The following is a 27,550-nucleotide window of genomic DNA, read 5'->3' on the forward strand; positions in this document are numbered from 1 at the left end:
CCCGCGCGCTTCTTATCAATTTAGGGTGAGTGTCTGACGCGTGCAACAACACTTTCGAACACTCGAATCGTAGAATTTCCCGACTTACAAGAGTACCATTGCAATAAAATTGAATGAAAAAGCAAGGGAGAAGGGGAAAGAAAGTAAGCATCTACCAGTGCTTACAGCGTTAGATCTTGTGCTCTGATGAAATACCGAAATCCCTCACTCTTGCCCCCACATGAACACGAGAGATTCTAGTTTTGGGATAGGATAAATGTATGAATTATCCTAGCTGTGATATATACAAGATAATATCATATTTCCAAAAAAAAGGGTGAATACACAGTCCTGAGAGAACAAGGAAAGAAAAGGCTGTTTCTGAATAGGGTTGCCTATTCCCAGGTGTGTAGTCACGACAAAGAACAGGATATAACAGAATAGGAAATGGACTATGAAAAATTAGTAGAAAGGGAGAGATTTGTGTCTGCGCCAGGTGTAGCAAATCAAAGAGATATGGCAACAAGAAGGGTATGTGTAATGTAGTGATTAGAAAGTGATAGAATGTGTCCAAGGGTATGATGTCCACGGGCATGATGGATCCCAGTACGAACAGGAATAGGTGGGATGAGAAAGAAAGAGGAAATCATGAATATCATCTTCGCAGATCGTAGCCGCCGAAAAAAGGGCCGACAGGCCAAAAAAAGACTTTTTTGGATTTTAATCCTGTTGGGGACCAACATGTTCCATCTCAATGCTTTGGGACTCGACATCTGGGACACGATACTTGCGCCTTTGCAAGTCCAAGCGTTGATCACCGTCCTCATGCCGCCGCTTGAATTCCATGTAGGTAGGAGGCCGAGGACGCCCAAAAACAGCAATCCAATTCTTGAGAATATTTCCTTGGGTGAACGGTCGATGACGGTCAGGCTTGGCAAACTTATGCGAGTTGAGATATTCTCTGGTAGTTTCGCCTCGGCCAACTAGGAAGAGATGATATGCCCAAAGTGATGTGGGGTATGGCACTGCAACCAATCCATATATCACCATGGCCCAAGGCACTCTCCATTTGGAAATTGCAGCCCCGAATGATATGCTTTCCCGAGACCGGTAGACCAAGATATGTGCCAGACTAGCACCAATCAAAAAGATGGCCAAGATGGTGCAAGAGCTGATGAAAGTAAAAAAATAGCGATAGTTTCGGCGACCAACACAATTGTTGAGCCACACGCAGTGATGGTCGAGGGTTTCGACACAGTTGTTGCAGACGCGGCAGTGATAGCAGCGAGGAGGCCGCCAAATACTACATGTCTTGCAGTATTTCACAGGCACGTCCATGGCAGCTACATCTGAAGTAGCAAGCTTGACCATAACCCAGTCATTTGTGGGCGGACCAAGGACCAGAGGGTCGTCCGAATACTCTGGCGGAGGCATAGGATGTACATTGCGAGGCATAATCTAGGAACATCATGTTAGCGACCACGAAACCCAACCAAGATGTAGTCACTTACTCCAGGATCAACAACGGACGCATGCACAAATGACGATAAACACACGTAGAAAATGTAGGCAAACACTATGGGAATTGCAGGAGAGATGTTATGCCACAACCAGGGAGCCCTAATTTCAGAAAGTTAGCCATTGACTTGATGCTTATGTCGAGTGAATTCACATACGAGAAAGCAAAGAACAGCGCCGAGGGTATAACGATTAAAAGCCCTGTTGCAATATTGACGGGCTTGTCCCTCGAATTTTGGAACCGCCCCCCGCCGCAAAAGAGTGTGTTGCCGAGGAAGTACTCATAATTTTTTCCCGGATTCGTTTTTGGTAGAGGGGGGTTTTTCACGTCGAGGGGACCTGGAGACGAGCCAGCGGAGGAGAGATGTTCATGGCCTTGACGGCCCCGAGAATCATGACCCCTGTTTTGTAATGATAGGAATGACAGGGGCGATTTTGGTGGTGCGTCCTGCGCGGCATGCCCCGTATAGTTGGCGCCCAGGTTGAGACGCGGGGGCTTCTCCTTTTGATTTCGGTCCCGCAGCAATCGGACGCTTTCACCCAGACTCCGAATGGTTGCGTTACCATTTGGGCTAGCGTTGAAGGTGTTGCGGTCTGGAATGATAGGATCTGTGAACTCTGTTCCGCGAGATGGGGGAGCTTCCATATCAGCCGGAGGCTGGAATCCTTGCGGAACTGTGCTATTAGAGACCAAACTCCCCCTGTTGTGGCTTCCATGCTCTGTCGAGTCGTCGGTGGATGAAATCGTCCCTTTAGTCACGGGACGTGTTCCTCGGTGTGCTTGTAATCGTTGAGAGCTCATGGGCCGGAAGAATGCCTGTGCAGTCAGGGATGGGATATGTGATCTACTCAGTCGACTCCCTGAACTGCCAGGTCTGCTGGCTACCTGGCTGGCCGCATTGATAGAGTTCCGCACTGGAGGCGGACCACGCTTGGAGGAAACAGAGGGCAGAGACTGGAGGGGAGGGGGAGGTGATGTGTAAGATGAAGTTCGCTCTCCGTCTTCATCTGTCACTCGGGACGAAATTCCGCCTACAGAGGGAGGGCGAGGAATCCCTAGTACATAGTGCGGTGTTGAGCCCTGGTTTGTGTCGCCAACCTCCGGGCGGTCTGCGGAGTTTTCCATGGCTGTGGAAGGTTGTGAATATTAACAATTACTAGATGGAAATGAACGCTATCATATTGCGTTCCTAATTGACAATGGCGAAGGAGTAGAAGCGAATCGCGGTGTAACGTTGGCAGCTGGTATCGACGGGACACGGTAAGGAACGAGCAGAGAAGAAAAAGGAGTGACGATGGAGCCGAGACAAGATCTAATGAGTGAAATGGAATAAAGGATCAAGCAAGGCCCTATAGTCGTATTAGTCTCAGCTCTCAATGCTGAGTTCCCACCACCAAACGCGCCGCAAAGCCGGGGCCAAGGTACAGAGCCCCTGATGGAGAAAACCGGAACAACATACCTCAGGCATAAACAGCGATCAAGAGGCCAAACAAGTTGTTAAGGCCAATTACATCACAGAATCAACAGTGAAATGATCGAATTTGCGTCAGCAAGTCGGATAAATCGAACCACAGAATGTCAATCAACAGGAAGCTCAAAGTAGATTGCTTGAACCGGTGATGACTCAGCGTCACCTGATATGCCGGCAACATCATTCGACGTTCATGATTCTCTCCCACTATCCCGTCTCCAGTTCTCCGCCCACAAACTCAACTCTCCTTGCAACGCACGCTCGAACTGCTGCAACAATGTCCTCAATTGCTGCTCTGGCTACTCGCCGGGCTCTGACCCGCCAATCCCTACTCCGCGCTCCCCCGCGCCGCTTCAGCTCCTCCAAGGTCGAGGAGGCCAGCCTTGACAAGGCCGGCAAGCGTGATCCCGAGCTCTACGTACTGATTCCACGAAGCAATTGAACCACGCTCGAGCTTTGATTCTAACTGCTGTGCTTCTAGGTCCTTCTCGGTGTCATGTCCGGTGCTTTCCTGATTGCCGGATGGTGAGCATCCCTCTCGAAATTGTCCTACAATGCCTTATGCCCAAATGTTTCGCCCCATTCGCGCCACTGTGACGTCCCCATAATCCTTTGAGATTTTACCCAACCTGACTATCACTCTCATTGGCGCACGCACATACAAGAAAGAGCAAGCATCAAGATTGCTAATCAATTCGGTATTTGCGATAATATAGGTATTTCGGCCGCAAGCCCACCTCCGTGAACTCTGAGAGCAACGTTCGCATTGGCGAGAGTGCCATGCCCTGGCACGGCGAATCCGAGGATGGCAAGGTCTACAAGTACCAGTACCACCCCCACGGTGACAAGAACCAGCCTCTCCGTGCCGCTCCCAGCGCCATGAACACCGTCATTGTTCCCAATGTCACCCTTCCCGAGGTATGAATTAGCTGGACCTTCTTATTCACGTTAGATGTGGGATCACTCCAGAATTCGGTTCAGAGTGCGATCGCCTTGGCTAGTTTGGTAGGAATGCTGACACTAGCTTCTTCTGACAGGACCTCCACGAGAAGTTCAACAAGTATGGCAAGGAGGAGTGGGACTACTAAACGGCTATTGACTAGCCATAAGAAGTGCCTCCATAAGTTGAATGAAGCGAACCGCCGTTTCTTGCGGCCGGCTGCTGTACAATATGACCGGGGAGAGCAGAGGGCTGTGTGAACTTGCCGTTGGGATGGCAAGAGATTTGTGCATAGTATCCGTATTCAGAAGAAGAGTCAATTGGGAACAGCTCTATTTCTTACTTTACATTCAAATCCTGCTGGCCTGGTCACAAGGTTGGACTAACAATCTTATAACCGTACCTGACGAATCAGTTGCACAAGCGCTGAAAGTGGCCAATTAACTACCTACAATGTTATGATGAACAGCACAAATCTGCGGATATCAGTGTCAATTGTAGCAACACTAAAGAAGAAGCTAACAACGAGATAGAGAAATGGACAAGTGCTCTACGGACTCTCATTATACATGGCAGAATTCGCTCTCCTCCTACGGTTGATCTCCCACAAGACCATTATCTAGTGGCTTCATTACCCTCACTGGCAGGCTTGGCCTCCATGGAGCTTGACTGCTCAACAGAGCGCTCGTTGCCTTCGGCCACAGAGGCAGGGCTTTCAGGGGGCACGGAGTCCACAGCGGCGCTGCCAGTTTCAGGATTCTGGCCCTGCACATCTGGGTGCGGGGGCGCCAGCTGGCCATCGACGACGGGAACGTCGTGGGCATTCTCCATAGGCCGACCAGGCTCGTAGCGAGTCTCAAACTTTACTTTACCTTCTGATCGGAGCGAGGCTACCATGTTCTCGTCAAGAACCTTGCCGTTCTGGTCGCGGTACTCAACGCGCGCCATGGTGCCCTTGATCTTGGGTGCGGTGACGGCCGCTGGTTCTAGATCTTGGATATCCTCGCCTGCAGGCGCAGGCGCAGGCTCTTGGGCCTGGACTGGTGGCGGCTGGGGCGGTGCTTGAGCTGCGATTGTAGGAGCAGCCGCGGGTGGCAGGCTCGGCACGTATTGAGTAATGTATTGGCTCAACTAGAGAGAGTTAAAGGTCCACGTTAGTCGTACTCTCCTCTACTATTTCAATGGCCTCACTGGGAAGGTCTCCATTCCGGATCACTTACGTCGGTGTGGAAGTTGCCGCAGTCGAAATCCCAGGATCTGAGCAGTTTTGCCTGGTTGCAGGCATCCCTAGTCCAGGGGTTGCCATATACGAGGGGGGCGTAGAGGGTGAATACAACAACGCTAAAACCCATGAAGATTACCATCAGAGCCTTACCAATCAGGGGCCTCGACGCCAGTCCCAGGCTCTTAAGGCGGCTTGTAAGGAAGTCAATTTCCTGGCAGAGGACCATAATGGCGAAGTAAAGGGCGGGGAGATAGTGGTGCAAAAACAGCTGGCGCGCCATAAGGTAGAATGGGAAATAGTGGAAGAACCAGCCCAAAACGCTGGTACCAACCTCGTAGTCAAAACGCTTGAACGAAGCGTGCTTGTAATCACCACAGCTTCGCTGCCACCGAACAATAGAGAGAGCCTTGAAAACAAGATAGATTCCAACGGCGAGAGTGGTCGACCACCAAATAAGCGGGTTTCCGAGGAGGTAAATTTGGCGGTTGTCTTTGCCCCAGAAGTTGATGCCACGAAGGAGGGTAGGCCAGGAGGGCGGGCGAGAATCCCAGGCGTGGGACTCAACCAAGCCTGCATTTGTGGTCCACATAACTTTTTGTAATTCCCAGAATTTGCCCAGGAATCCAGGGTTCCGGTAGTTGACTCGCTCGGCATCAGGGGCCATGGCAGGGTGCTGGTTGGACTCGATGTACCAAACGCTATTTGGAAGGGTACCACCCTTTGCGCATGTCACTTCCTGTTGCTCCCATCCCCACTCCGGAAGCTTGACCTTGTGAGAAAACAGGACGCACCCAGTCATGACGTGCACCAGCCTGAACTTGGATTGGATAGTCCGCAGGCGCTTCTTAGACTCCGGGGTCTCAGACATGGACTTAACAATCTCAACCCTCCATAAGTCGTTAGCATCACCAGGGAAGCCTTCGTATCCGTAGGCAGAGACCTCATACTGCCAGTCAGCCTCGGTCACCGGAGGTCGTTCATCATGCGAGTGAATTCTACGGTGAGTGATCACGTGGTAAAGTCGGATAGTCGAACCATCCTCAATAAAACCAGGAGCAGTTAAGTTATCCCAGGCGAATGCACCCTCGACCTCTCCATAAGGTCCTAGAGGCTGAGTAGAGTTCTCCAAGAGGAACACGTTGTTTTCATCCTTGTGAGGATAGAGCGTAATTTGCTGCTGCTTACTACCCGTGGGATACATGTGAGGGTGGGAGTGCAGATAACCGCCCTGCGTGTTCAGATGGCGGAGGCTGATACGAGATCCAAATGAGACATCCGCGGGAACGTCTTGCATAGACTTTGAGTTCAAAGTTGCCTGGAATTCCGATGACATGAAGCCGTCACCCTCTCCGGGGTTGACCAGGCATGTAAAGTGAATAGCAAACATCGCAAGGTAGAAGCCTAGAGGTATAAAAATGAGGCAGAACACACGGGAGAAGAAATGCTTGAGCCATAAACGCTGTAACAATCCTACTGTTAGCATAAAACAAGTCTTGATCTGATACTGATAGCGCATACCGGTGTGACATTTTTAGCATCGCCCAACAGTACCCACAACTGGAGAACCGTGAGGGATCCAACCCAAGCCATAGTGAAGAGACCTACCCACTTCACACTCAGAGTTGCGCCAAGAGAAAGACCTGTAAGCACTAGCCAGAACCACCATAGACCGCGGAAGGCGTAGGCCGGTCCCAGCTCTTGTTGGTTGGTGAAGCAACTGAAGGCTAAAGCCGTCAGTGCGGTAAAGAAAATCAACGGGGAGTCGAGCAGAATCAGACGGGACTGAGTGACCAAAGCGTTGTCAAAGATAACAAGACCAGCACCTAAGAGTGAAGTCGAGGTTTGGCACCCGGTAACTTTGAGGGTGAGAAACATCAATGGGACAGTCAGAACACCCAGGATCGCTGGAAGCATGCGCATTGCCACATAGGGCACACCAGGCTCCAAATAATCCTTGCCAATATCCTTGAAGTCGAAGTTTCCGTCGAATCCAGCAAGCCAGCCAGCCAGCGTTAGTAGCAATTTAGCTAGCGGGGGGTGCACATCCATGAAGAATTTTCCCTTGATGTATTTCGAAGCAAATCCACCGAAGCTGTTCAAATGTTAATCATTAGTCTCTCTTCGTGTTGATTTCGATCTGTAGCACAAATTTCGCGGGGAACGTACTGGACTTCATCAAAGACCACACTGGTAGGCTGATAGATTCTGAATAGGCGAACAGCCGTGGCGATCAGAGTCACCAGTACAATAAGCTTATAGTCCGAGCCGGGGAGTTTGAAGATATCATTGTTCTTCACACCTTCCGAGGCATACGTCTGAGGCGCCGGCAAAGGCTTGCGGCTCTTGGGTTTGGGAGACCGACTAGGCGAGCGCCTACCCCGGCTCTGCGGCCGTACGGCCAGTGTGTCCTTTGCTTTCTGTGCCATATTGTTTTGATACAGGAGTGAAACGACGTCAGCGGTTCAGGAGATCGGCGCGAGAGTCGGAATGTCGAGGTGAAAAGATATGAGAGTTGCGTGCAGTTTAGTTAAATAGTTTTAATCGTTAATGAGAGGCTTCCCAAGGTTCAATGGACGAGTGGACGCTGTCGAAAGCTGCTTTCCACCTCAAGCTGTCAACCGTTCAATGGCTTCAGGCACCACACCAATTAATGATCGTGTAACAATGAGGGAAAAGGCCCCATGACAGGGAAGAAGGAGGAGATTGAGGAAAAGAAAAGACTGTTGAAGAGAGAGTAAGAAAGAAAAAGGGTGTTGAAAAACAGGAACAGAAGTGAACGCAGATGGACGAAAGCGTGCAGTTCCGCCTTGAGGCCAGATCAACGGCGGCTGTGGAGGACAACATGTGAGCCCCTTAGTTTTCAGCCCCCCTCCCCCTCCCAGCAATGTGACTGTCTTTACGGACTACAGTGATTGGATTTAGAGTTAAAAAGCTATGCTGTTCTTGATACCATTATGCATGTAGGTGTAGATTTGATCTCTATAAATCAGTTGACTACATCTAGAGAAAAAAGAAAGTAAACATTCCCTATTCTGGACTGCATTTCAGTGGAGAATGCAAAGACAGGAACATGGCCGCGCACGGGATGCACCGCCATTGTAATGCCACTTCCTGTGGCGGTGAGCCATAGTGTGGCTGGTGACGCCAGTCAGCAAGTCCTACATCGTCTGCGGTCCTACTAACTTGACCTTATTTCTTCATATTCTCACCATTCACCATGGAATTTTCAAATGGGAACACACCTCACCCAGAGGGGTCTGAGGGGTCTCTAAAGCCTCCGGAGGGCATGGTTCTTCCTCCCAAGGACATCCGAAAAGCCATCGAGACCACAGCAAGCTATGTCGTTCGCCATAAAGGTACTTTCGAAGACCGTATCCGCCAGAAGGAAAAGAACAACTACAAATTTTCCTTCCTAACCCCTGGAGATGCCTATGAGCCCTACTATCAATGGTACACAGCCGAGTACAAAGCAGGCCGAGTATCAGGACCTGCAGGACGAGCTGGCGAAGCTACCGCCGCCGCGGTACCCGAAAAGCCCAAGGGGCCACCTGAACCGGCTTCGTTCCACTTCTCGGCGCGCATGCCTATTATCAATGCACAGGATCTGGACGTGGTCAAACACACAGCGTTATTTGTCGCGAAGCGGGGGAAGTCATTCATGACTGCGCTGTCGCAGCGCGAGGCCAGAAATTTCCAATTCGACTTCTTACGGCCACAGCATAGTCTCTACCAATTCTTCACGCGATTGGTCGACCAGTACACTATCTTGCTTCGCGCGGAGGGAATCGACGACGCGACTTCATCTAAGAGAAGAATTGCAGAATTGGAGCAAAATGCAAAGAACAAATTCCACGTCATGGAGCGTGCCAAGCAGCGGGCGGAATGGGTGAAATACCAACGGCAACAGAAGCAAGAGAAGGAAGAGAAAAGTGAACAGGAGCGTATTGAATACGCCCAGATCGACTGGCACGACTTCGTCGTGGTCGAGACCGTCGAGTTCACCGAGCACGACGACCACGCGGACTTGCCACCCCCGACCTCCGCCAATGATCTGCAGTCCGCTTCCCTCGAGCAAAGAGCAGCACTTTCCCTCAGCACACGACGCATCGAGGAAGCGATGCCGACCGGTCTCGATGAACCCGTCTACTACAACGCCTACCCAGTCCACCCCGCACCCATGCACGCCCCCCAACCTCCAGTCTCGCCCTACCCAGCAGGCCCCTACCCCGCAGCAGGCCAGTATACCAACCCAGAAGAGGACCAGCGCATCCGCGAGCAGACCCAAGCTCGCGATCAAGTCGCCGCCGCCCAAGCAGCAGCCCAAGCCGGCCCAGGCCAACAGCCAATGCGCATCCGCTCAGACTACGTGCCCCGAGCTCAGGCCCGCCGACTACAACCCCAGATGGCGATCTGCCCTTACTGCAAACAGAAAGTGCCCTCCAACGAACTGGATGAGCACATCCGTATCGAGCTGCTCGATCCGCGCTGGAAAGAGCAGCGTGCGAAGGCCGAAGCCCGGAGTGCCACCACCAACCTCTCTACCGTCGACGTGGTCAACAACCTCAAGCGTCTTGCAAGTCAACGTAGCGACGTCTTCGATCCTTCTCCCCTCGAGTCGGAGGAGGAAACTCGCCGCAAGAGACTGGCTATGGGTATCGATGGCTCGGCTGGCCCCCAGCACCCGAACCCTGCCGTGCAGAATCCCAACCCTCAGAGCATGAATATCGAAGACCAGCTCAGACACATTCATCAGCTTGCCAAGAAATGATATCCGCCCCCCATCTACACGAAGTTCAGACGAGATGTTCTCGTTCCAAAATTGAGGTTTTGCGGGGGTTTTCTATGTCGAACGTATCTGTTCTGCCATTTGTGGAGTTTGGGAGGGATGAAATCTGGATGATGAGCTTCTTTTTTCTATTTTGTGTATCATAGCCCTCTTTTACTCTAACCTCACGAAACATCTTGTCTGGCCTATGCTTCTTTCCATTTACTTTACTTCAAGATGTCTATATCTCGTACGAAGTAGCAGTGGTAATTCTTAAGGCATTAATGACTAGTATGTATTGCCTATGTATATATGCAAATTGATTCAAGATCATCTATCGTTCATCACGCTCTTCTGCCACCAATGAGGCCCGAGACTAGCATTGCCACGAGTCAAAAGTGGGAACGAAGAAAACAAAAAGCAAAAGGAACAGAAACAGTGAAGCTCCATAATACCACGCCTGGTCCAAATGTCCACGGGAAAAAAAAGGGACAAGGGGGGGAAAGGGGGACAAGGGGAAGAAAAGAAACAAAGGGGGGGGGGGGGGGACGCATTAATATGTATACATGGTTGGAAGTGAGAAGGTCGATGTCAATACAAGAGGCCATGCTGCCGAAAGTGAAGATAAAGGCTGAAGGTGAAGAGAAAGATCCAAAAAATTAAAACCGTTGAGGAACATAATCAAGGTGTACCCAATAGGTGATTAAAAAGGTAAGAGGTAGAAGCAGGAAACAGACGCAGCTTTTCCAAAGGCCGGGCCTGTATCAACGAACGAGAAAGAAGAAGAAAGATTAGGTGACTGAAGAATGCAATGGCAAAGGGTGGGGGAACATTAGGCGGATCATTAGATATTGGGTAAAACGTGTAGTCGTCTCCCTCGTGTTGATCGCTTGTGATCAACCGAGGTCAAGAGTGGCTCAACCCATTGGATTGGGTTGTGCGATGTCTGTATCTGTGTCTGTATTTGTGTCTGTCTCTCGACTCTGAATGATCGAGGACTCATTGAGAGCAGGTGCTGTGGCACTGGGTTGGGCGATGTCTGTGTCTGTGTCTGTCTCTCGACTCTGAATGATCGAGGGCTCGTTAAGAGCAAGCGCCGTGGAGTTGGCATACACGTCAGCGCTAGCTTCTTCATAAACGCTTGCTACTGAGTCGATAGAAACTCGCTTTCGTTCCGAGCCACTGAAGGAGGCAGCCTCGTCCTTGTCATAGATAGAACTTGGAAGTAGAGGAAGATCGGGCGGGGTTATGTGCCCAGTAGGGGATGCGGTGGTTGGCGTCTCCGGTGTTAGTTGATCCGTCACTGATACTTCCTCTATCCTGGACTCGAGGTAAGTTACGTCCACAGGATGGAGATAACGATCATCGTCGTCCTCGACGGTGCCATTAATAGACTCTGTGCTGACTGGCTCCGCCTCTGGTTCGCTTGGGCGATTGCACAATGGAACAATGCCTCCTCCGACGCGGGACCAGAACATCCTCTCTCGGAGGCGGATAGTCTCATCCCAAATTTCCTTTTCTTCTTCGGTATCGCCAGCCCGAAGATGTCCATCAAGAATGAGACGCAAGTAGCCAGTGAACTCGCAACACGAGCGCACTCTTTCCAAGCACAGAATACAAAGTGAGTACCTTTGAGCGGTCTCACTATCTGACGTTCGGAAACGATGGGTTCGCTCGTTAGGCGTACCGGGTCTTCGCTCGCCACAGACGGAGCAGGGGAATTCGAATTTCTTGGCTGAAAGGGGCATTGGCTCCACGACAAGACTGCCTTCGCAGATTCCGCTTAGAACAGTACGCCGTGTCAACCACGAGATCCCCGGCGCTAGATCTAGTCTTAATGTCGGTTCAATATCCTCCATAAGCACCCGCTTGTAGAAGCGAGTTTCCTTCAAGGAAAAATTCGATCCCGTTGTGGAGGACATGCTCCCATTGGGGGAATGGGTAAACACTCTAGAGGGTGATGAGGTCGACGATGGAGATCCTCCACTGGCAAAGCTTGCCAGACTCATCATGTTCAGACCTCCATATGGCCCATTGGCAGCACGGCTAGGGGGTTTAGAGCTCCGAGAGAGTGCTAGCAGATCGCGGAAGTCCTCATAAGCCTGTAGATCCGTCCGGCATACCATACGAAGGTGCTGTGGGAAACTAGAGGAAGAGCCCGGGGTGAGCTCCTCGGGGCTGTCAATCAATATAGGAACGGGTTCAAGCTCTGTCTCGTGGTGACTAGAACCTTGCGCTTGTGAGAGCTGATCCGGGGATGGTGGTGTGATAGTAGCACGGCTGTCGATATCATCTTTGTGAAGGTTCATCGCTTGCATGACGGACTTGAGCTCGGCAAGCTGGTCCTGGTGTGATGCCAGGAGCAACTCGGTGTCTTTGACTTGTGAACGCAACTGCTCATTCTTCTTCTCCACCACCTCCCGCTCGATCTTAGCAGCAGCCACCATCTGAAACAGTGTTAGAATCGATTTAGACACTGCAAATGCCGAAAGAAATTACCGACCTTGTTCGCTTCTTCAAAGAGAGCCGCAGTAAGCGTTTCCACTTCCTGCTCAATGTTCTTCCTGCCCTTCTCTGCAGCGAGACGCTGGATTGTTTCTTTCGCTAATGCATCCCGTAATAGCGCGATTTCGCGATCAGAGTCGAACTTTTTGATGTAAACTTTGTTATCAATGTCTCGCCGATACTTCTCATTTTGGAACTCCAGAGCTTGGATCTTGCCCTGAGCTAGCTCCAGCTCCTGCCGGGTAGCAATCAGGCTATCATCGAGGTCTGTTTGGTTGTTGATGGCCTGGATCAATTTCACGGATAATGCTGCTACTTCGTTGCTCAAATCAGGGTGGTGAGATGATGACGTTGATTCTGAGACCTCCGGCCCGACCATCAATCGCGGGTCCTGCAAGGTGCTGAAACTTCTCTCATCGAATCCGGAGTTTTGCGTTCCATGAGAAAAAGCGCTGTCTGAGAGATCGGTGGTGGATTTCGCTTTGACGACAGTTCGGTCAGGAGATAATGACCGGTGTTCAGAGGAGAGCGACCTCTTATGGGCATTGCGCGGAATCATTTTCGATGGGGAGAAGAAGCTATGATGGGTGGTATGAAAGGCAATTAAACTGCCCCACCTAAAGTGTCAATAACTGAAGTCCCAAAAAAGTCCTTTTGAGGAGACTTACTCGGCCATGTTGAGTGACGTAGAAGGCGTTCGGTATGTAAGGGAAGGGAGGGTTCGCTCGTCGCCAGATTAAGATCAAGATCACGTCCAGAAAAGCTCCGATGGACAAAATTACTATCCACGCAATTCACACCAAGCAGGCAAGTTCTAAATTAAATAAGATCGCGCGTGCGCGGTCGAGTAGGTCCACGGGGAACGTATTAGGCTGAAAGATAGCGGATTCCGGATAAGAGAGTGAGGAGAGTCGGGATGGCCGTAGACACAACAGAAAGGAATGCGCTGAAAGTGATGAAAAGGATTGAATCGCCACAAACAGGTTTGATCGGAAATCTCAGCCTGTTAAGGGTGTCGAGGAAGTCGGGGTTACAGCGCGAGGGCCAATCGAGGCTTAGTCACCCGGGGCTGAATGGATAAAGGCACGGACTATTGAAGGATCGACTGCGTTATGCACTTGAAGATGCTGACGACTTTTAATCGTTAGGGAAAGATGAAAATGGGAGCTTCTGAAGGAAAGTTGAGGCTGGGGAAACAAATTCAGCATTGTCACCCGGAGATGGAACGGACACCCCGGGCGCTTCTGATCACCCCTCGGGGAAGAATTAGGAGCTAACCCTGAAGCTCTCGATACGGAGCAAATTTTTTTTATTTTAGTGATGCCCCTCCGTACGGAGTATCTGGATGGATCCCAACCGTATTTTTAGTGGCTGTACGATAGCCGCTGACAAAGTACGGAGTACTCCATGTTCAAATGTCTTATCACGCAAAACTTGCATAAACATGACCATGCGAATCTAGTAATTCAGGAATCAGCCAATTAAACCAGCACTTCCTGAGTTATGCACTTCTTATACATATCGGTATTCCAAGTACAACGTTACCGAGTTGAAACATTGAAGTTCCACGTGTAATTCCCCCGCAGGTGGTTCTGTGCGGATACGAGACTTATGTTGTACGTCGGGGATCTGACATAGGATAGTTGTGTTAGATGATCGATGGATTTCTCTCTGATATGATGAACCCTGTTGAGATCTGTGGAACTCTTTCTCGAATTTTTCTCGAATTTTTCTTGATTTTTTTCTAGATTTCTGGCTGTCTAATGTAGAGAGTCCAACTGTGGTTCAAGAATTGATAGATGATGGTTGCAGATATATAGAGAGCAACAAAAATTGAATTTCACGACAATCACAAACTTCAAAATGATCAATTTTCCGACCCCCGTAATGACTCTACTCAAGCAAACGGTTGTAAGATATACCCTCCACGGTCCTTAGTAATATGCACCCCGGAATCAAGGATGGTCAGTACACCTCTCCGTACTCAGGCGAACCCAAGTGGGGTTCACCGAATAAATCCTCGACTCTTCACATTTTGATCACTACCAAAGCCCCCTGACTCGAGTTGAATATCCACAATGGCAGACGCAGAGTTAGAAGAGGTCAGTCTCACAGCCACATCATGAGAGCGCTCTGCGCCCGTCGACCACCGTACTAATAAAGAGAAAATAGATCCGACGAGCTCGTCTCGCTCAACTCCAGCAACAAGGACCACGCGGAGGGGGTCTAGCCGGCCAAGATGGTGGCGAGCAGGCACAACAGAGGAGGTGAGTGTTGGAATAAGCCGCAAGCATATGGTGTATGCTAACAAACTCAACCAGACAAGCAGAGGGTAGGTCCCTACATCCAACGTTTCCAGTCCGCTGATTCGCATTCGATGGACGACAAGCAACGTCCTTGTATCGCCGCATTTCTAACCTATTGTTGAATAATCATAGCTGAGCAACGCGCTTCGATCCTGTCACAAATCCTTGACCCCGACGCTGCCGATCGCCTGGGCCGTATCCGTCTCGTGAAGGAATCGCGCGCAACAGATATCGAGAACCGTCTCATCATGCTCGCCCAGTCTGGACAGTTACGGGCAAAGGTAACGGAGGCACAGCTCAAGGAGTTGTTGGGAGCTGTGGCAGAGAACCAGCGCAAAGAAGAGGAGGAGCACAAAATCGTCATCTCGCGCCGCAAAGGTGGGTGGGAGGATGATGATGATGATCTCTTGGACCTGTGAGGGTCGCATGAAATATGATCTATGATCATTTTGCCTTTGGCCCCTTTTTTGGCATTCGGATACCTCTGTTGCGATCCGCTCGTGGCCCACTGGGAAAATATACTCCAGGCGTTATGGTCCATCTTTTTAAACTATTTGCAACTGAGTTGAAATTTAGGGCAATCAGCCTCGTATCTGCGCACCAGTGATATGGGTTTACAACGATCCAATAATCATACATCTCTCCCTATGTTCGAGAGCCTTCGCTCCGGCAGGACGCAATCCAGCTCAGTTCAAAGCTTGCTGCTGCCTCTCTTTTTCCCGTTTTTGCTGCTGCCGAATCATCTTCCGAATCTCTCTCAGATCCGGCGGACGCTCGATATTCAGTTCAGCTCTAAGCTCGTCCACATCCTTCTCCAACACCTCCTCCCAATAAACATTGATAAATTCCTTGCTCCCCAGCCCGCTGCGAATAGCCCACGGGAGATGTAACGAGAGGAACCGCTCTTTCTCAGCGGGCTTCATCCGCACAAAGGCGAATAGACTCAGCCCCGTCATGGGCAGAAGTGTGTTCAGGAACTCCAGTGCCTTGAGAGCCAGCTCGCCCTCTACAAAGATCGGTAGACCCGTTACTGCGTGATAGAAGTCGTGGCATTCGCGGTATCGTTGCATGACATATGCACATTCTTCGTTGTCGATGTACTTAACGTTATCTCGCGTGTCGGGGGATACGCCCTCGCGGTCTAGCCATTTGGCGTATGTCCGGCCGACGGAATTCTCAGGGAGCGTGCGGAGATGGCTCATTTTGAGGGTTTGGGATGTGATTCGAGGGCGATCGCGGAGAATGCGGCGCCCTGTTGGATCCGAGAGCATGGCATCGCGTAGTCGGTATATAAAAAATGGTGTCGCAGTGGCTTCGCCTAAGGCTGCAATGAGATCTATAGAGTTCCATGTTAGATGGTGATTCGAGATTCTATACTAGTTCTGTAGGAAATTATGTCCACGCACCCGCTCTTCTAGGGTTGATGAGGGATCCAATTGCCGATCCTAGAGCAAGAGCCCCGCGTTCAAAAGTAGTCAATGGAACATGGCCAGGGTAGTTTGGTGGTGGGCGATTCAGAACGGAAAAGGGCCGCAGAGCGCTTGCAGCTGATAGGTTTGAGCTGGCAGCAAAAACTCGAAGTTCAATTGCCCCACGTCTCCCAAGTACTGACATTATGAATCCCAAAACCAGAGGAGCTTGTGCATGGTCCGGGCCGAAAGCTGAAATGAAAGTAGAAGTGGTATGATTATCAGATCGGCAGGAACAGCACAAGTGGCAGTTGTGCTCTGCCGTAATTCACGATAACGCCGTTTATCGCCGATAACCCTGTGCTCCACAGTGTACAGTGAATTTCAGACACACCTCGAGATACACATCGACGCTCATTGAGACTGATAAAAATTTCGTTGTTAAGATTTTTGGCTTGAGAGAACAGAAACTAATCGAAGAGGCCCCTCTGAAGGTGTGTTCTAACAAATGTATATCTCTCCAAATCAATCCCTATCTCGTAGTATAAGCTGACAAAATTAAGCATCTCAAAGTCTTCCGAGAAGCACAGAAGCCATCCATAATGAAGCCAGCATGGTGGCCCGGAGAAGAGCATCAGTCCTTTACTGAATGGGCAACCTCCAATGGCATAAATACCAACTCGGTGACCCCAGCCCGGTTCCAAGGACGTGGTCTGGGAATGATGGCCACCCGGAGCATCAAAGTATGAACTCCCAAATCTATGTTTACTCCTCAGTTGTATATGAATACTTATTCGCTGAGTATCTGTTCAGAAAGGAGAAATTGTACTCCAAGTGCCGACACGGTTGATGCTTAGGGTTGAAGATATCCCTTCTACCTTCATCGACAAACTCCCAGAAGACATTGCTGTACACGCACTTCTAGCAGCATACCTTACGCACGGTGAACAAGATGAACTGTCAGAATACGAGCTATGGCGCAAGTCATGGCCCAGCCGAAAAGACTTCGAAGACAGCATGCCGATCCTCTGGCCAACCGCCCTGGGAGGGCCGCAGTTGCCCAGCAGTAGAGAGGACGCCTTGACTGACTCGGAGCAGCCAAGTCTTCTTCCGGCGTCAATTTCAGGGCACTGGAATAGTCTTCAGCCAGGCCCAAAGACGAGGAAATACAGCTCAGACTACCAAAATATTCTTTCGCAGCAGGCCCAGCGCATACGCAAAGCATGGACGGACGTCATTTCTGCCTTCCCTGATACCAACTGGGAGAAATTCTCATACTACTGGCTGATTGTGAACACCAGGAGTTTCTACTGGCTTGGCGAGGGACAGGAAACACCGGAAGACCCCAACGATGCGATGGGGCTGGTGCCTTTTGCTGATTACTTCAATCATGCGGATGTTGCTGTACGTCCTCGTCCTCGTTTAATCCTTTATTAACCGAGCTAACATATAGATGGAAATAGCGGGATGTTAAATTTGATGCGAATACGTATGAATTTCGCGCTACGAAAGATTATGAGGAGGGTGATGAAGTATTCATGAACTATGGCAGTCACCCGAATGACACTTTACTAGCAGAATGTGAGAAAGTCTTGTTCTCTTGTTCTCTTTTTCTCTTTGACGTGCTGACTTCGTCCCTCCCTTCTCTTTAGATGGCTTCTTCCTTGATGTGAATGAATCGGATTCGATCTATCTTGATGATATAATTTTCCGGGACATCCATTCCGCCGGGCAGCAAGAGGAGTTGTGGCTGAATCAGTATTATGGGTATGTAGCTTGATTTGATGTTTTCACATGACAGTGCGCATTTCCACGCGAATATACGCAATCTATATTTACATTCCTCCGCTGACACAGCGCTAGTAACTACCAAGTCACTCCCCATGGACCCTGTTACCGCACAGAGGTCGCTGCATGCCTGAGTTATATGAAGGAAGAGGATTGGCGGAACCATGTTCTTGAAGGCCAATCACAAGGCTTGGATGAGAGCCGATCCGAGGCCACCATCAAGAGGTGGATTTTGACATATGCCGCAGAAGCAGATGCAACTGTAACGGTGCTGCAGAAGGCCATGGAACTCGATGCCACAGTCAAAGCACATCGTCCCAAAGCAGAGATGCTGCTGAGACGATGGAGGCAGATCAAGGATCTCTGCGACCGTGCGGCCAAAACTGTCTCTATATAGAGATGCCCCGCAAGTAATTTCGATTATTATTGTTGAATCTTTTGACCTGCTCACACACAGAGAGATATGACAAGGAGCCAGGGTAGAGTAAGAATTTGACAGAGTAGAAGGAAGTCCAGAGCTCTTAAATGGGAGGTTCATTGGTAGAGATGACATTGTCGAGATCGAGGGGAATAGCGCCAGCTTCTCGGCTCCGATGGGTAGCTGCTTTGGCAGCGACCAAATGCTTGATCATGTAGTTGAGTGCGCATTTGATACCCAGTTCTTCACCGCGACGCACAATCCATCCGTTGAAGTATTCAATCTCTGTCAATCTCCTCTGGTTGATGTCTTGCTGCATCGAGCTGTGGTTCTTGGCCGTGTTGCTCGCGATATTGACGACCAAACGACGCAGGCGTTCTGGAGAGAAGCGATCTTCGATCCCCGGGATACCTTGCAGTTCAGGAAGAGCACAAATCACAGCAGAAATCTCAAAGAGTAGCAGCCGCATGACACGGGTGAAACTAAACGAATAGAGGATTTCACCATTGGTGCAGTCGCTCAGGGCAGTCAGAGGATTGATCACGCAGTTCACTGCCAATTTCTCAAGTTGATATTGTAATAGACCCGCTGGCGTATCAGCCACGGCGACCAAGGGCGGAGTGAGAGTCAACAGGCGTAGAAGATATTTTGTGGATGGCGCCCACGTATGGTCAGCTTCTGGCGTCGTGGGAGGGATGCTGGGATCTCCAACCGGGCTAAGGATTGTGGTCCCAACTCCCAAATGTGAAATTTTGAACGAGTCGTTCCTACCCAGACCATGGCTGAAGACTGCCTGGATGTAATGTGGTCGATTGTTAGGATCGGGGAAAACATTTTGATTGATGGAGTCGAGTACTCCCATGCCATTATGGACAAGACAGATAGTCGAGTCTTTCGTCAGGCGGTGACTAATATCTTTAATGGCAAGCTCCGTGTGATGCGCCTTGGTGCAAATGATTAGGCATTCAATGGGACCATTATCTGGCGGAGACTCAGAATTGAATGGCGAGGGCCGGTTGTCAACAGGCGGCATTGTGTACCATCTTCCCTCTTCATCCACTGTTTCAACATCAAATCCTGTTCTGACATCATCAAGGCCATGGGTGCTGACAGAAATTTGTCCCCTTTTCCGAACAAAGGCCTGGTAGAGATAGTCATTGTGCAAGCAGATTGTGATTGGAGGCGGTGACCGTCTCGTGGCTAAAGAGTGAGCAAAGAAACAACCTAGATTACCCATTCCGAGGATGTGCACTCTTCCTGACAGAAGGGCTTTTGTATCATGGTTGACCTCATGCAACTCTTCCTTCCATGTTGAGATGAATCGTGTACTTGGCCCACCATAGACCTGGAATCGGGACCGAAAACAGGCACCAGGAATACCAGTCCGCCATGAAGAGCGAGACCAAAATGTAGACTGCATTCTGAAAGTGTTGAGAAAAAGCTCCCCGGGATATCCGATTGAGTTGAGTTGCAAGTATGTGTCTGGTGATGGGAGGACGTCAGAAGCATGTGTTGGTTTAGCTATCAATTTTTATGTCATGGGCAATGTCAAATAGGTAAGAGCCCAGCCACTGTTGTGTCCATCAAGACCTTATTTTAAACAATCAAGCAATTGTTGGATGTGCGCGAGTTCTCGGCGATCTCAGTTGCGCAGATGATGATCGGTCCAGAATCCACACCGCCCTTTTTCACCGCCAAGTTGAACCCGTCCTATTTTTTTTCTTAGATCCAGCAATCTCTCTTCTACACCACATCCTGTATCTCACCGCAATGGACCCAACATACCTACTACCGCTGCTTGAGCAGCTGGACGATAATGTTGATGATTTGGAAGATGTGCTTCAGCCTCTTTTGGCCAGAACCATCCTCAAAAGTTCAAATAAACTACCTGTTATGGACAAAGCAAAACTTCACGTGTTGATCACCTACACATTAGAATCACTAATCTTCTGTACGTCACACTACAGGATTGCAGATTTGCTTATGCTAATCAACTTCTCAGCTTATCTGCGGCTTCATGGCGTGAATGCGAAGCAGCACCCGGTGTTCCGGGAACTGACCCGCGTGAAGCAGTACTTTGAAAAGATCAAGGTACTGGAGACTGAACCTGAGGAGCGCCCTATGACTCTTGATAAGGCAGCTGCTGGTAGATTCATCAAGCATGGCCTTGTAAGTGTTGAACTGTTCTATTGTATTGTAATGGCTGCTGACCAATTTACCCAGTCTGGCAATGACAAGTATGACTTGGAACGGGCAGAAAAGCAGGCCAAAGAGCGAGCCCGTGCTCAGTTCAAAGCAGCCATGCTCGCCCGCAAGAGTATTGAGGCTTCGAAAGCGCAATCCAATAACGACTCTGACTCTGATGACTCTGAAGGGGGCGTGGAAAATGCAACAACAGCAGAGCCCCAGGTTGATACAACTCACCCCGGAAAGGCCGAGAAAGATAGCAAAAAAAAATCCAAGGGAGACCACAAATCAGAAATCAGCAAGTCAAAAAAGGAGAGGAAAATCAGCAAGGCGACAATGAAAGAAGAGAAGAAGGAGCGACGGCTGAAAAAGGAGGAGGCTCGGAAGGCCCGAAAGGCCCAATGATCGCCTTGCACCCCGATTTTGATGGGAACTAAGTACGAACTGCCTTGCGCCTCGAATGCTAAGGACGGACTGCTGGGCGGTCTCGATGCATAGCATTGGCTATGCGTTATCAATACCAAAACCTCTGTCGACTGTCGACACTACATGCATTGTCGAATCTAATCATCGCTTTGCCAAGCCTGTTCGGCCATGAGATTCTATTTAGATGGATGTCTCGGCCATCTCGAGACCACAATGGGTGGCTCTATGTACTACCGTGCAGGTACGAGACTTGGATGTCTCCATGAATCAAGATACCCTTCCGCAATGGGAGCTACAACAAGCCCCGTGATACACTCTATGCACAGGCTAGTAGATGAAACCGACTGCTACTTCCCATGACACAATTTGTGCACATCCACTTTAGCGCTTTTAATAGCACATGCTAGTTAGTCCCGTAGTAACTCCGTTCCTGACTCCGAGCCGGGCAACCGGGACCGCAATGTCCGATCCACGTGACAGCAATACACCAATCAACGTCCACAAATCTCCAAGGTTTGCATCGGAGTTTGCCTCAGTGGCCGAACTTACTCATCTTCTAGCTTCTTCTTCCTCCACCAGCACTTATACCTATCTCAACTTGAATTTCCTCACCTCCCTCTACACTCATCCAAAAAAAACCCACAAACAATCATCAAAATGCCTCGTCAACAACGCCGTGCCGCTCCCACCCCTGCGCGTAGCGCTCCCAGACGCCCTACCGCCGCTCCTGCTCGACCCGCGGCTGCTCCCTCGCAGCAGCAGTCGCAGCCTCACTCGACTGCCGCTCAACCCCCACAGGCCCAGCAGGCTCCTCCCATGCAGCAGCAGAGCGCCGGCCCTGGACTGTTCGGCCAGATGGCCTCAACCGCAGCGTAAGTTCCAAACCCGGCTTTGTGCTTCGTTCCCCGATAAAAATCCGGCATTAGGATCGACTTTTCCGGAAGTTGTGCTTACTGTTGTTTCGATACAGTGGTGTTGCTGTCGGCTCTTCCATCGGGCACGCCATCGGTGGCTTCTTCAGCGGTGGCTCTAGCGCCCCTGCCGAGGCCCAGCAGGTTCCCCCTGCTCAGTCCCAGGCTATGGACAACGGCCTCTACCAGAGCAACGCTGCGCAGACCTCGTACGAAAATCCTGCCTGTGAGGTTGATGTCCGCAACTTCCGCACTTGCATGGATGAGAACCAGGGTAACTTGAGCATTTGCGGTTGGTACCTTGATCAGCTGGTATGTTTACACTTTTCTGTTTTGCTCTGCTTTTTTAAACATTTGCTGATGTCCTGCAGAAAGCTTGCCAGGCTGCCGCCAAGCCCTACTAAGGGTTTGATACCAATTTGACCCTTGGTGGCCAGAAAGACAAATACTTTTTTTGTAATATGTGATGGGGGTTATGGGCTTGGTCGTTCATAGCCAAATCTTTCTTTTGCATAGCCATTTCCATATCCCCTCTTTGTACTTTTATACCATCTCTCCTCGATAAGGGAATCAATGCTTGACTACCGGATGAAGAATTTGAATGCATGAATTTAACGAACTCCTTACATGTGCAGTAAACGGTTCTCGGGTGGTTATTTTGACTGCAGACTTTACCGTAACCAGAAAGTGAAACAATAGCCAGAGTGCCATAGTACAGAGCGTTGTGGGCTAATCCGATCCATGAGCGCCATAAATAATGCAACAACACCGAAACAACACCGCTAGGACTTATTTGTCCTTGTCATCCTGTTTCTTTCGTGGCTCGAAATTCAACTGAGAAAGATCTTAGCCAAACCTGAAAAGGATAATCCCACTTAACATCACATACCTGATTCCCATTGTAGAGCTGACTATTCCCACGTCCACCTTGCTGATCTCTAAGCGTCTGAATATTGGGTCCAGTGGTCCTAGGACGTTGAGAATTGCCAGTAGCCGGAGAGGCTGAAGGAGTGATTGCACCGCTTGCCTGTGCGGTTGAGCCATATCTAAGGAATGAACCCACAAGTCCCGTTGCAGTGCTGGCAGCAGAAGAGGCCAGATTGTAGATGGCAGAGAAACCACGAACGGGAAAGCTACCCGCTGCCGAATAGGCCTCCGTGTACGTTGATACGGGTACCATAACCAGGTTTGCGGTGGAACCAAGACCTAAGTCTTGGAGAGTTTGCGACTCTTGAGTGACGGAAAGATTTTCACTGGGGAGGGGGGTTAAGATATGTTTGAGGTTGTACGGTCGGTTGTCGCCTTCCATCTTCTGATCAAGCCAAGCCCGTACATCGTTTCGGATGCTCTGAGTGGGTGCAAAGCTAGACCGCACGGAGCTTCCATCAAACAGGCGTACTTGTAGCCGGTACTCGTTTGGAGGTCCTCGAGGGACTCTAGGTTTTGGCTCTTGCGGTTCGTTCTTTACCACAACTTTGTCGGTGGGCTTCTTAGACCCCATGGGTGCTTTGCCTTTAATGTCTTTATTGCCAGCTTTGAATGATAAGGGCTTTTGAGACATAGAGCCTGCTGGCTTTGCAGGTTCTGCAGCTTTCACGGGCATTTGTTCAATCGATGATTGTTTCTTGACTGTAATTTCACTTGTTTGCTTTGTGGATTTGCTGGCATTGGATGGCACCCCAGGTTGGGGTTGAGGCGCCACTGACACCGGCGTATAATTAGTCGGAGCGGCAGGAGTGTCATTGCTTTGTAGTTGCTGCACAGGACTGGGTTTCTGTTCATCTTCCAAAGCTGCAATCAATCGACTGCGGAAGTCATCTTTGGGGATATCTGGCCCGATGTATTCCTTCAGCGTGCCATTCCTGGAATGAAGTCAGCAAACCAACACCGAGTTGCCCATAGGCGTTGAACAATTAAACGCACTTAATGAGGACAACAGTCGGGAATTTTGAGATCGGACAGAAAGAGGCCAGGAATCCAGCTTCCTGTGACCCCGCTGACAAGCGCAATACAACTGCTTTGGCGTTGAGTGCTTGCGCAACCTACAGGGAGTCAGATACCGTCAGAAGTTCAAGTGTAGCGAGTGGCTGTACCCCATCATCGCCGAAATAAGTGACCTCCCATTGAGAACTTAACTCTTCATCATCTGTACGTTCAAGCCCCAAGATCAGCAACATGTTATTCGATGCGGGGAGAACATCAGCGACCTCTAACAAAGCAAGCAACTGCTTTAGCATCTCTCACCGCAGCAGCAATGCCCTCCTGAAGGGATCCGTTGTAGAAAAGTGTCATGATCGCATTCCGGTAAAGACTTGAAGGAAATGGAAAGGCCGGTGCGGAGAGACAAGTATAGATTGGAGAAGCGTGGGCGGTCACGGCAACCCCCGATCCTGAAATTCCGTCGCATTTGCAGCAACCTTGGAAGAAACTCCAACTCTTTAGCCCCGTGCAAACCTCAACTTGCTCTTCAAAATTTCTAAACCATCGAAATGCGGTCAATCTTCTCTGTTTTGCAGAAGGCACCGGCGAGGGTCTGGACACCGCCGACTCGGGGTTTTCGGAATCCTCGTGTACCATCGAAGATCGATTCCATCCGCGCCAAATACCGCCTATCACAATTCCGCTATTTCTCGCAATCACGCCAGCTGGCCGATGGTCTGAACGTTGTAGACCACCCAGCGAAGCTTGTCCGCGTCAATAAGAAACATGGACCTGGTCTGATCATTTTGGGTATGTCAGATGTCCAATGCTACATTTTTTCGAGAATACTATTTTTTGGTGGCTAAGTGATCATTGCTAACCTATTGTTCTACGTAATTATAGCTCTGATTCCTATCATCTCGTTCATTCTGGGAACATGGCAGGTGCAGCGCCTGGACTGGAAAACCAAACTGATGGCCAAATTTGAGGACCGTCTCGTGAAGCCTCCTCTGCCACTGCCGCCCCGAATTGACCCGGATGCAATTTCAGAGTTCGACTACCGCCGCGTGTACGCTACCGGCCGTTTCCGCCATGACAAAGAAATGCTGGTTGGACCCCGCATGAACGAAGGAGAGGACGGGTTCATCGTGGTGACTCCCCTCGAGCGAGAGGGACAAAGCACCGTACTTGTGAATCGGGGTTGGATCTCAAGAAAACTGAAGGATCAGAAAGACCGGCCTTTAGGTGTACTGGAAGAAGAGGTGACCGTGGAGGGTTTGTTACGAGAGCCATGGAAGAAAAACATGTTTACACCGGATAACAAACCGGAGGAGGGAAAATTCTACTTCCCTGACATAAATCAGATGGCAGAGAAGAGCGGGAGCCAGCCTGTTTGGATTGAGCAGACAATGGGTGAGGAGGCTAAATTAGATTATCCTGCTAGTGCATGGCTAACGATGATTTGCGTATTCAGTGCCTGACCTCATCGAATCATATGATCGTGAGGCCAAGGGAATCCCGATTGGCCGCGCCGCAGAGTTGAATTTGAGAAACAACCATTCTCAATATATCTTCACTTGGTAGGTTGGATCCATTGCGTGCTTTTTCTTCTGACTTGAGATTGTCGCTAATGCTTAATAGGTACGGCCTGTCTTTGGCTACGACCATCATGATGTGGATGGTTATTCGGAAGAACCCCAACGAGGCACTGCGCCGAGTTCGCCAGAACCGAAACTGGTAATCGGTAGCGGGATTCCAACTTTACCTTAGCATAATTCACTGGCGTTGAAAGCGTTACTTTTCAAGCAGAGTTTTATCCTGGATATTCATGGAGGCATGGCCAATCTCATATCTTGCTGAAGTTCTTTGGGTAAATGCTTCTGGGCGAGGGAAAACACTGTCGTGGAGTTGTTGATATGGCGTTGCCTGGAACAAGTCAGCAATTCCTCTCATGAGATGGTTGACTTACGAGTAAACTGACCTTTTTAGCAGTGTGGTGACATCGCTCTCATCAATAGTCTTCCGTCCTGCATGCTTTGAATACGCAGCCAAATCTTGGCTCGCCTGCTCAAAGTACCAAGAGGACGCCTGCTCGATGGCGGCCAGCGTGGCCTTGTTGATTTTTACCTTTGATCCAGCCCCCGAACGTGCGAAGCGAGTTGCTAGCTTTTTTACCACACCTGCAGGCAAGTTTGGGACAGGAATTCCATATCGTGAAATCTTCTTTTGCTTGCCTTGGGCTGGGATAGCTTCATCTCGCAATCCGCCTCCAACAATCCCAGGGCTCTCACTTGGGGATGCTGCGGGTGGGAAGTCGAGTCCGAAACCAAAATCAGCTCCAACGTCGTCGTCGTCATCATCATCGTCTGATGCAGCTGGGGGTGGCTCTGCGTTGGACAGCTCAAAATCCTCCATGTCGTTCATATCTCCGCCAGTGGGATCCTCAAGCGTAGCAGCCGCAGGAGATGGGAAGTTGAGGTCAAAATGGAAGCGGCCTAGATCCTCCGTCTCTCCCCTATTTGTGAAATTAGCCAAGATTTGTCACATATGTAAACAATCCAAATCTTGTATACCAACCCTCGATCAAAGTCACCCCCACTCATCAATGTATCCTCTGCCTCATCATCTTCGCCCACTATCCCAGTTTCATCTGCATCATCGCTCTCTAATCGTGTCTCGTCAAAATCTCCACTGATTCTGCCGGTAGCTCGGCTCATCATTGATAGCCGGTCCCTGTCTCTGATGCTGGCATCGCGAGGATATTCGACAGACTGATAAGTCATATCCATGTCCTCTTCTACCAAGGCAAAAGACATCCTCGGGGGTTGCATTTCAGGACTCGCTTCTTCGCCTTCTTCCTCAGACTCCTGAATAGGCAAGGATAACCGCGGTCGCTCGATTTCTGGCTCATTATCAAGCTGTTCAAATTCATCGACCGGCTCTTCGATAGGCTCCGGTTTCTCCTGCGGCGAGGAACGGATAGGCTGAGATACAGTGGCAAGTGCTAAGGCCGGCCCAAATAATTCAGTACAGTTCTTCATGTCCAGTGACATGTGGCGAAGCTCTTACCTCTACCCAGGTTTCTGAGAATATCGAATGTAGTCTCCCGCTGCATTCGTCCGCTTTTTCGGCGATCCCGACCAGGGGTATTAGCCGCTCGTTGTTGTCGGGCACGAAGTCCATATGGTGTTTCTGGTGCACCCAAACCTCGAGCGCGTGGCGTGTATCGAGAGGCAGACCGTTGAGTCCCCGGCGTGGCTGCGGTAACAAGTCGACTTGGTGTGAGAGGGTAGCGTGTATGGCTAGGAAGGCGTTGGAGCTGTAGTGAAATGATACATTTAGCAATTTTTAAACCTAGCAAAAGGTATTGGATAACTTACTCCGCTCAATGTTGTATCCCCAGATGGGGTAGCGGTTCCAAATGGTGACCGATGGCCACGCGCGTTTGGGGTAGAAGTAGACATAGCTTGGTTTTTCTTACAAGAAAGCACAGCTATATCATTTAAGATATCTTAGACCACATATGTGATCACCACAACCAAAAAATTCAGAAAAACTGGGCGAACAAGTGAATTACAAGGTCAACGTTGGTGTTTGCCTGTCGCGTCAGAAACAACAATTGCGGGCCAGTGCATGATTGGCCCGTACTTATCGATAAGAATGGCTGAATCAGCCGGGTTTTTTTTGTGCAGTCAAGTCTTCTCGATACGACTTGCATTTGCTAGTTGAAGATTGAAATACCCGGAAGATTTTTTTCCAAGTTCATGCTTGCTATCGGTAC

The 27,550-nt window shown here is 49.9% G+C and overlaps 14 protein-coding genes across 14 annotated transcripts; 7 read left to right on the forward strand and 7 right to left on the reverse strand.

The window, feature by feature from the left end:
* Positions 1-699: 699 nt before the first annotated feature.
* On the reverse strand, positions 700-2,623 carry Pdw03_5494 (Palmitoyltransferase erf2; the record flags this gene model as incomplete). Its single annotated transcript, XM_014683337.1, has 3 exons — positions 700-1,437; positions 1,491-1,599; positions 1,656-2,623. 3 exons carry the CDS (start codon positions 2,621-2,623, stop codon positions 700-702), a joined length of 1,815 nt encoding a protein of 604 aa, XP_014538823.1.
* Positions 2,624-3,162: 539 nt separating this feature from the next.
* Positions 3,163-4,057, forward strand: Pdw03_5495 (uncharacterized protein; the record flags this gene model as incomplete). The annotated part of the gene is made up of 4 exons (XM_014683336.2): positions 3,163-3,387; positions 3,451-3,494; positions 3,686-3,887; positions 4,007-4,057. The coding sequence occupies 4 exons, from the start codon at positions 3,163-3,165 to the stop codon at positions 4,055-4,057; spliced, it is 522 nt and encodes a 173-aa protein (XP_014538822.2).
* Positions 4,058-4,524: 467 nt separating this feature from the next.
* Pdw03_5496 (Protein mannosyltransferase 1) lies at positions 4,525-7,560 on the reverse strand (the record flags this gene model as incomplete). The annotated part of the gene is made up of 4 exons (XM_014683335.1): positions 4,525-5,040; positions 5,130-6,593; positions 6,653-7,226; positions 7,301-7,560. The coding sequence occupies 4 exons, from the start codon at positions 7,558-7,560 to the stop codon at positions 4,525-4,527; spliced, it is 2,814 nt and encodes a 937-aa protein (XP_014538821.1).
* Positions 7,561-8,351: 791 nt separating this feature from the next.
* On the forward strand, positions 8,352-9,902 carry Pdw03_5497 (Pre-mRNA splicing factor, putative; the record flags this gene model as incomplete). Its single annotated transcript, XM_014683334.1, has 1 exon — positions 8,352-9,902. One exon carries the CDS (start codon positions 8,352-8,354, stop codon positions 9,900-9,902), a length of 1,551 nt encoding a protein of 516 aa, XP_014538820.1.
* Positions 9,903-10,816: 914 nt separating this feature from the next.
* Pdw03_5498 (GDP/GTP exchange factor Sec2p, putative) lies at positions 10,817-13,080 on the reverse strand (the record flags this gene model as incomplete). The annotated part of the gene is made up of 3 exons (XM_014683333.2): positions 10,817-12,346; positions 12,403-13,012; positions 13,073-13,080. The coding sequence occupies 3 exons, from the start codon at positions 13,078-13,080 to the stop codon at positions 10,817-10,819; spliced, it is 2,148 nt and encodes a 715-aa protein (XP_014538819.2).
* Positions 13,081-14,482: 1,402 nt separating this feature from the next.
* On the forward strand, positions 14,483-15,129 carry Pdw03_5499 (DsDNA-binding protein PDCD5, putative; the record flags this gene model as incomplete). The annotated part of the gene is made up of 4 exons (XM_014683332.1): positions 14,483-14,506; positions 14,577-14,671; positions 14,726-14,736; positions 14,843-15,129. 4 exons carry the CDS (start codon positions 14,483-14,485, stop codon positions 15,127-15,129), a joined length of 417 nt encoding a protein of 138 aa, XP_014538818.1.
* A 267-nt stretch (positions 15,130-15,396) lies between these two features.
* On the reverse strand, positions 15,397-16,324 carry Pdw03_5500 (Ubiquinone biosynthesis protein coq4, mitochondrial; the record flags this gene model as incomplete). The annotated part of the gene is made up of 2 exons (XM_014683331.1): positions 15,397-16,046; positions 16,117-16,324. 2 exons carry the CDS (start codon positions 16,322-16,324, stop codon positions 15,397-15,399), a joined length of 858 nt encoding a protein of 285 aa, XP_014538817.1.
* A 397-nt stretch (positions 16,325-16,721) lies between these two features.
* Positions 16,722-18,304, forward strand: Pdw03_5501 (Exosome-associated factor Rrp47/DNA strand repair C1D; the record flags this gene model as incomplete). The annotated part of the gene is made up of 5 exons (XM_014683330.2): positions 16,722-16,862; positions 16,933-17,523; positions 17,583-17,700; positions 17,772-17,886; positions 17,983-18,304. 5 exons carry the CDS (start codon positions 16,722-16,724, stop codon positions 18,302-18,304), a joined length of 1,287 nt encoding a protein of 428 aa, XP_014538816.2.
* A 124-nt stretch (positions 18,305-18,428) lies between these two features.
* Pdw03_5502 (2-dehydropantoate 2-reductase, putative) lies at positions 18,429-19,745 on the reverse strand (the record flags this gene model as incomplete). Its single annotated transcript, XM_014683329.1, has 1 exon — positions 18,429-19,745. One exon carries the CDS (start codon positions 19,743-19,745, stop codon positions 18,429-18,431), a length of 1,317 nt encoding a protein of 438 aa, XP_014538815.1.
* A 350-nt stretch (positions 19,746-20,095) lies between these two features.
* Positions 20,096-20,917, forward strand: Pdw03_5503 (Exosome-associated family protein; the record flags this gene model as incomplete). The annotated part of the gene is made up of 3 exons (XM_014683328.1): positions 20,096-20,276; positions 20,328-20,494; positions 20,549-20,917. 3 exons carry the CDS (start codon positions 20,096-20,098, stop codon positions 20,915-20,917), a joined length of 717 nt encoding a protein of 238 aa, XP_014538814.1.
* A 678-nt stretch (positions 20,918-21,595) lies between these two features.
* Pdw03_5504 (CHCH domain protein) lies at positions 21,596-22,253 on the forward strand (the record flags this gene model as incomplete). The annotated part of the gene is made up of 3 exons (XM_014683327.1): positions 21,596-21,810; positions 21,909-22,161; positions 22,221-22,253. The coding sequence occupies 3 exons, from the start codon at positions 21,596-21,598 to the stop codon at positions 22,251-22,253; spliced, it is 501 nt and encodes a 166-aa protein (XP_014538813.1).
* Positions 22,254-22,638: 385 nt separating this feature from the next.
* Positions 22,639-24,141, reverse strand: Pdw03_5505 (UBX; the record flags this gene model as incomplete). Its single annotated transcript, XM_014683326.2, has 5 exons — positions 22,639-22,683; positions 22,739-23,711; positions 23,773-23,891; positions 23,943-23,995; positions 24,057-24,141. The coding sequence occupies 5 exons, from the start codon at positions 24,139-24,141 to the stop codon at positions 22,639-22,641; spliced, it is 1,275 nt and encodes a 424-aa protein (XP_014538812.2).
* A 197-nt stretch (positions 24,142-24,338) lies between these two features.
* Pdw03_5506 (COX1 assembly protein Shy1, putative) lies at positions 24,339-25,809 on the forward strand (the record flags this gene model as incomplete). Its single annotated transcript, XM_014683325.2, has 6 exons — positions 24,339-24,579; positions 24,673-25,182; positions 25,244-25,349; positions 25,411-25,506; positions 25,632-25,704; positions 25,762-25,809. The coding sequence occupies 6 exons, from the start codon at positions 24,339-24,341 to the stop codon at positions 25,807-25,809; spliced, it is 1,074 nt and encodes a 357-aa protein (XP_014538811.2).
* A 28-nt stretch (positions 25,810-25,837) lies between these two features.
* Pdw03_5507 (Histone-fold) lies at positions 25,838-27,233 on the reverse strand (the record flags this gene model as incomplete). The annotated part of the gene is made up of 5 exons (XM_066101074.1): positions 25,838-25,896; positions 25,950-26,284; positions 26,347-26,773; positions 26,839-27,088; positions 27,150-27,233. The coding sequence occupies 5 exons, from the start codon at positions 27,231-27,233 to the stop codon at positions 25,838-25,840; spliced, it is 1,155 nt and encodes a 384-aa protein (XP_065958014.1).
* Between the last annotated feature and the right edge of the window lie 317 nt (positions 27,234-27,550).

The sequence above is a fragment of the Penicillium digitatum genome, chromosome 6, assembly GCF_016767815.1.
Source record: "Penicillium digitatum chromosome 6, complete sequence".
NCBI lineage: Eukaryota > Fungi > Ascomycota > Eurotiomycetes > Eurotiales > Aspergillaceae > Penicillium > Penicillium digitatum.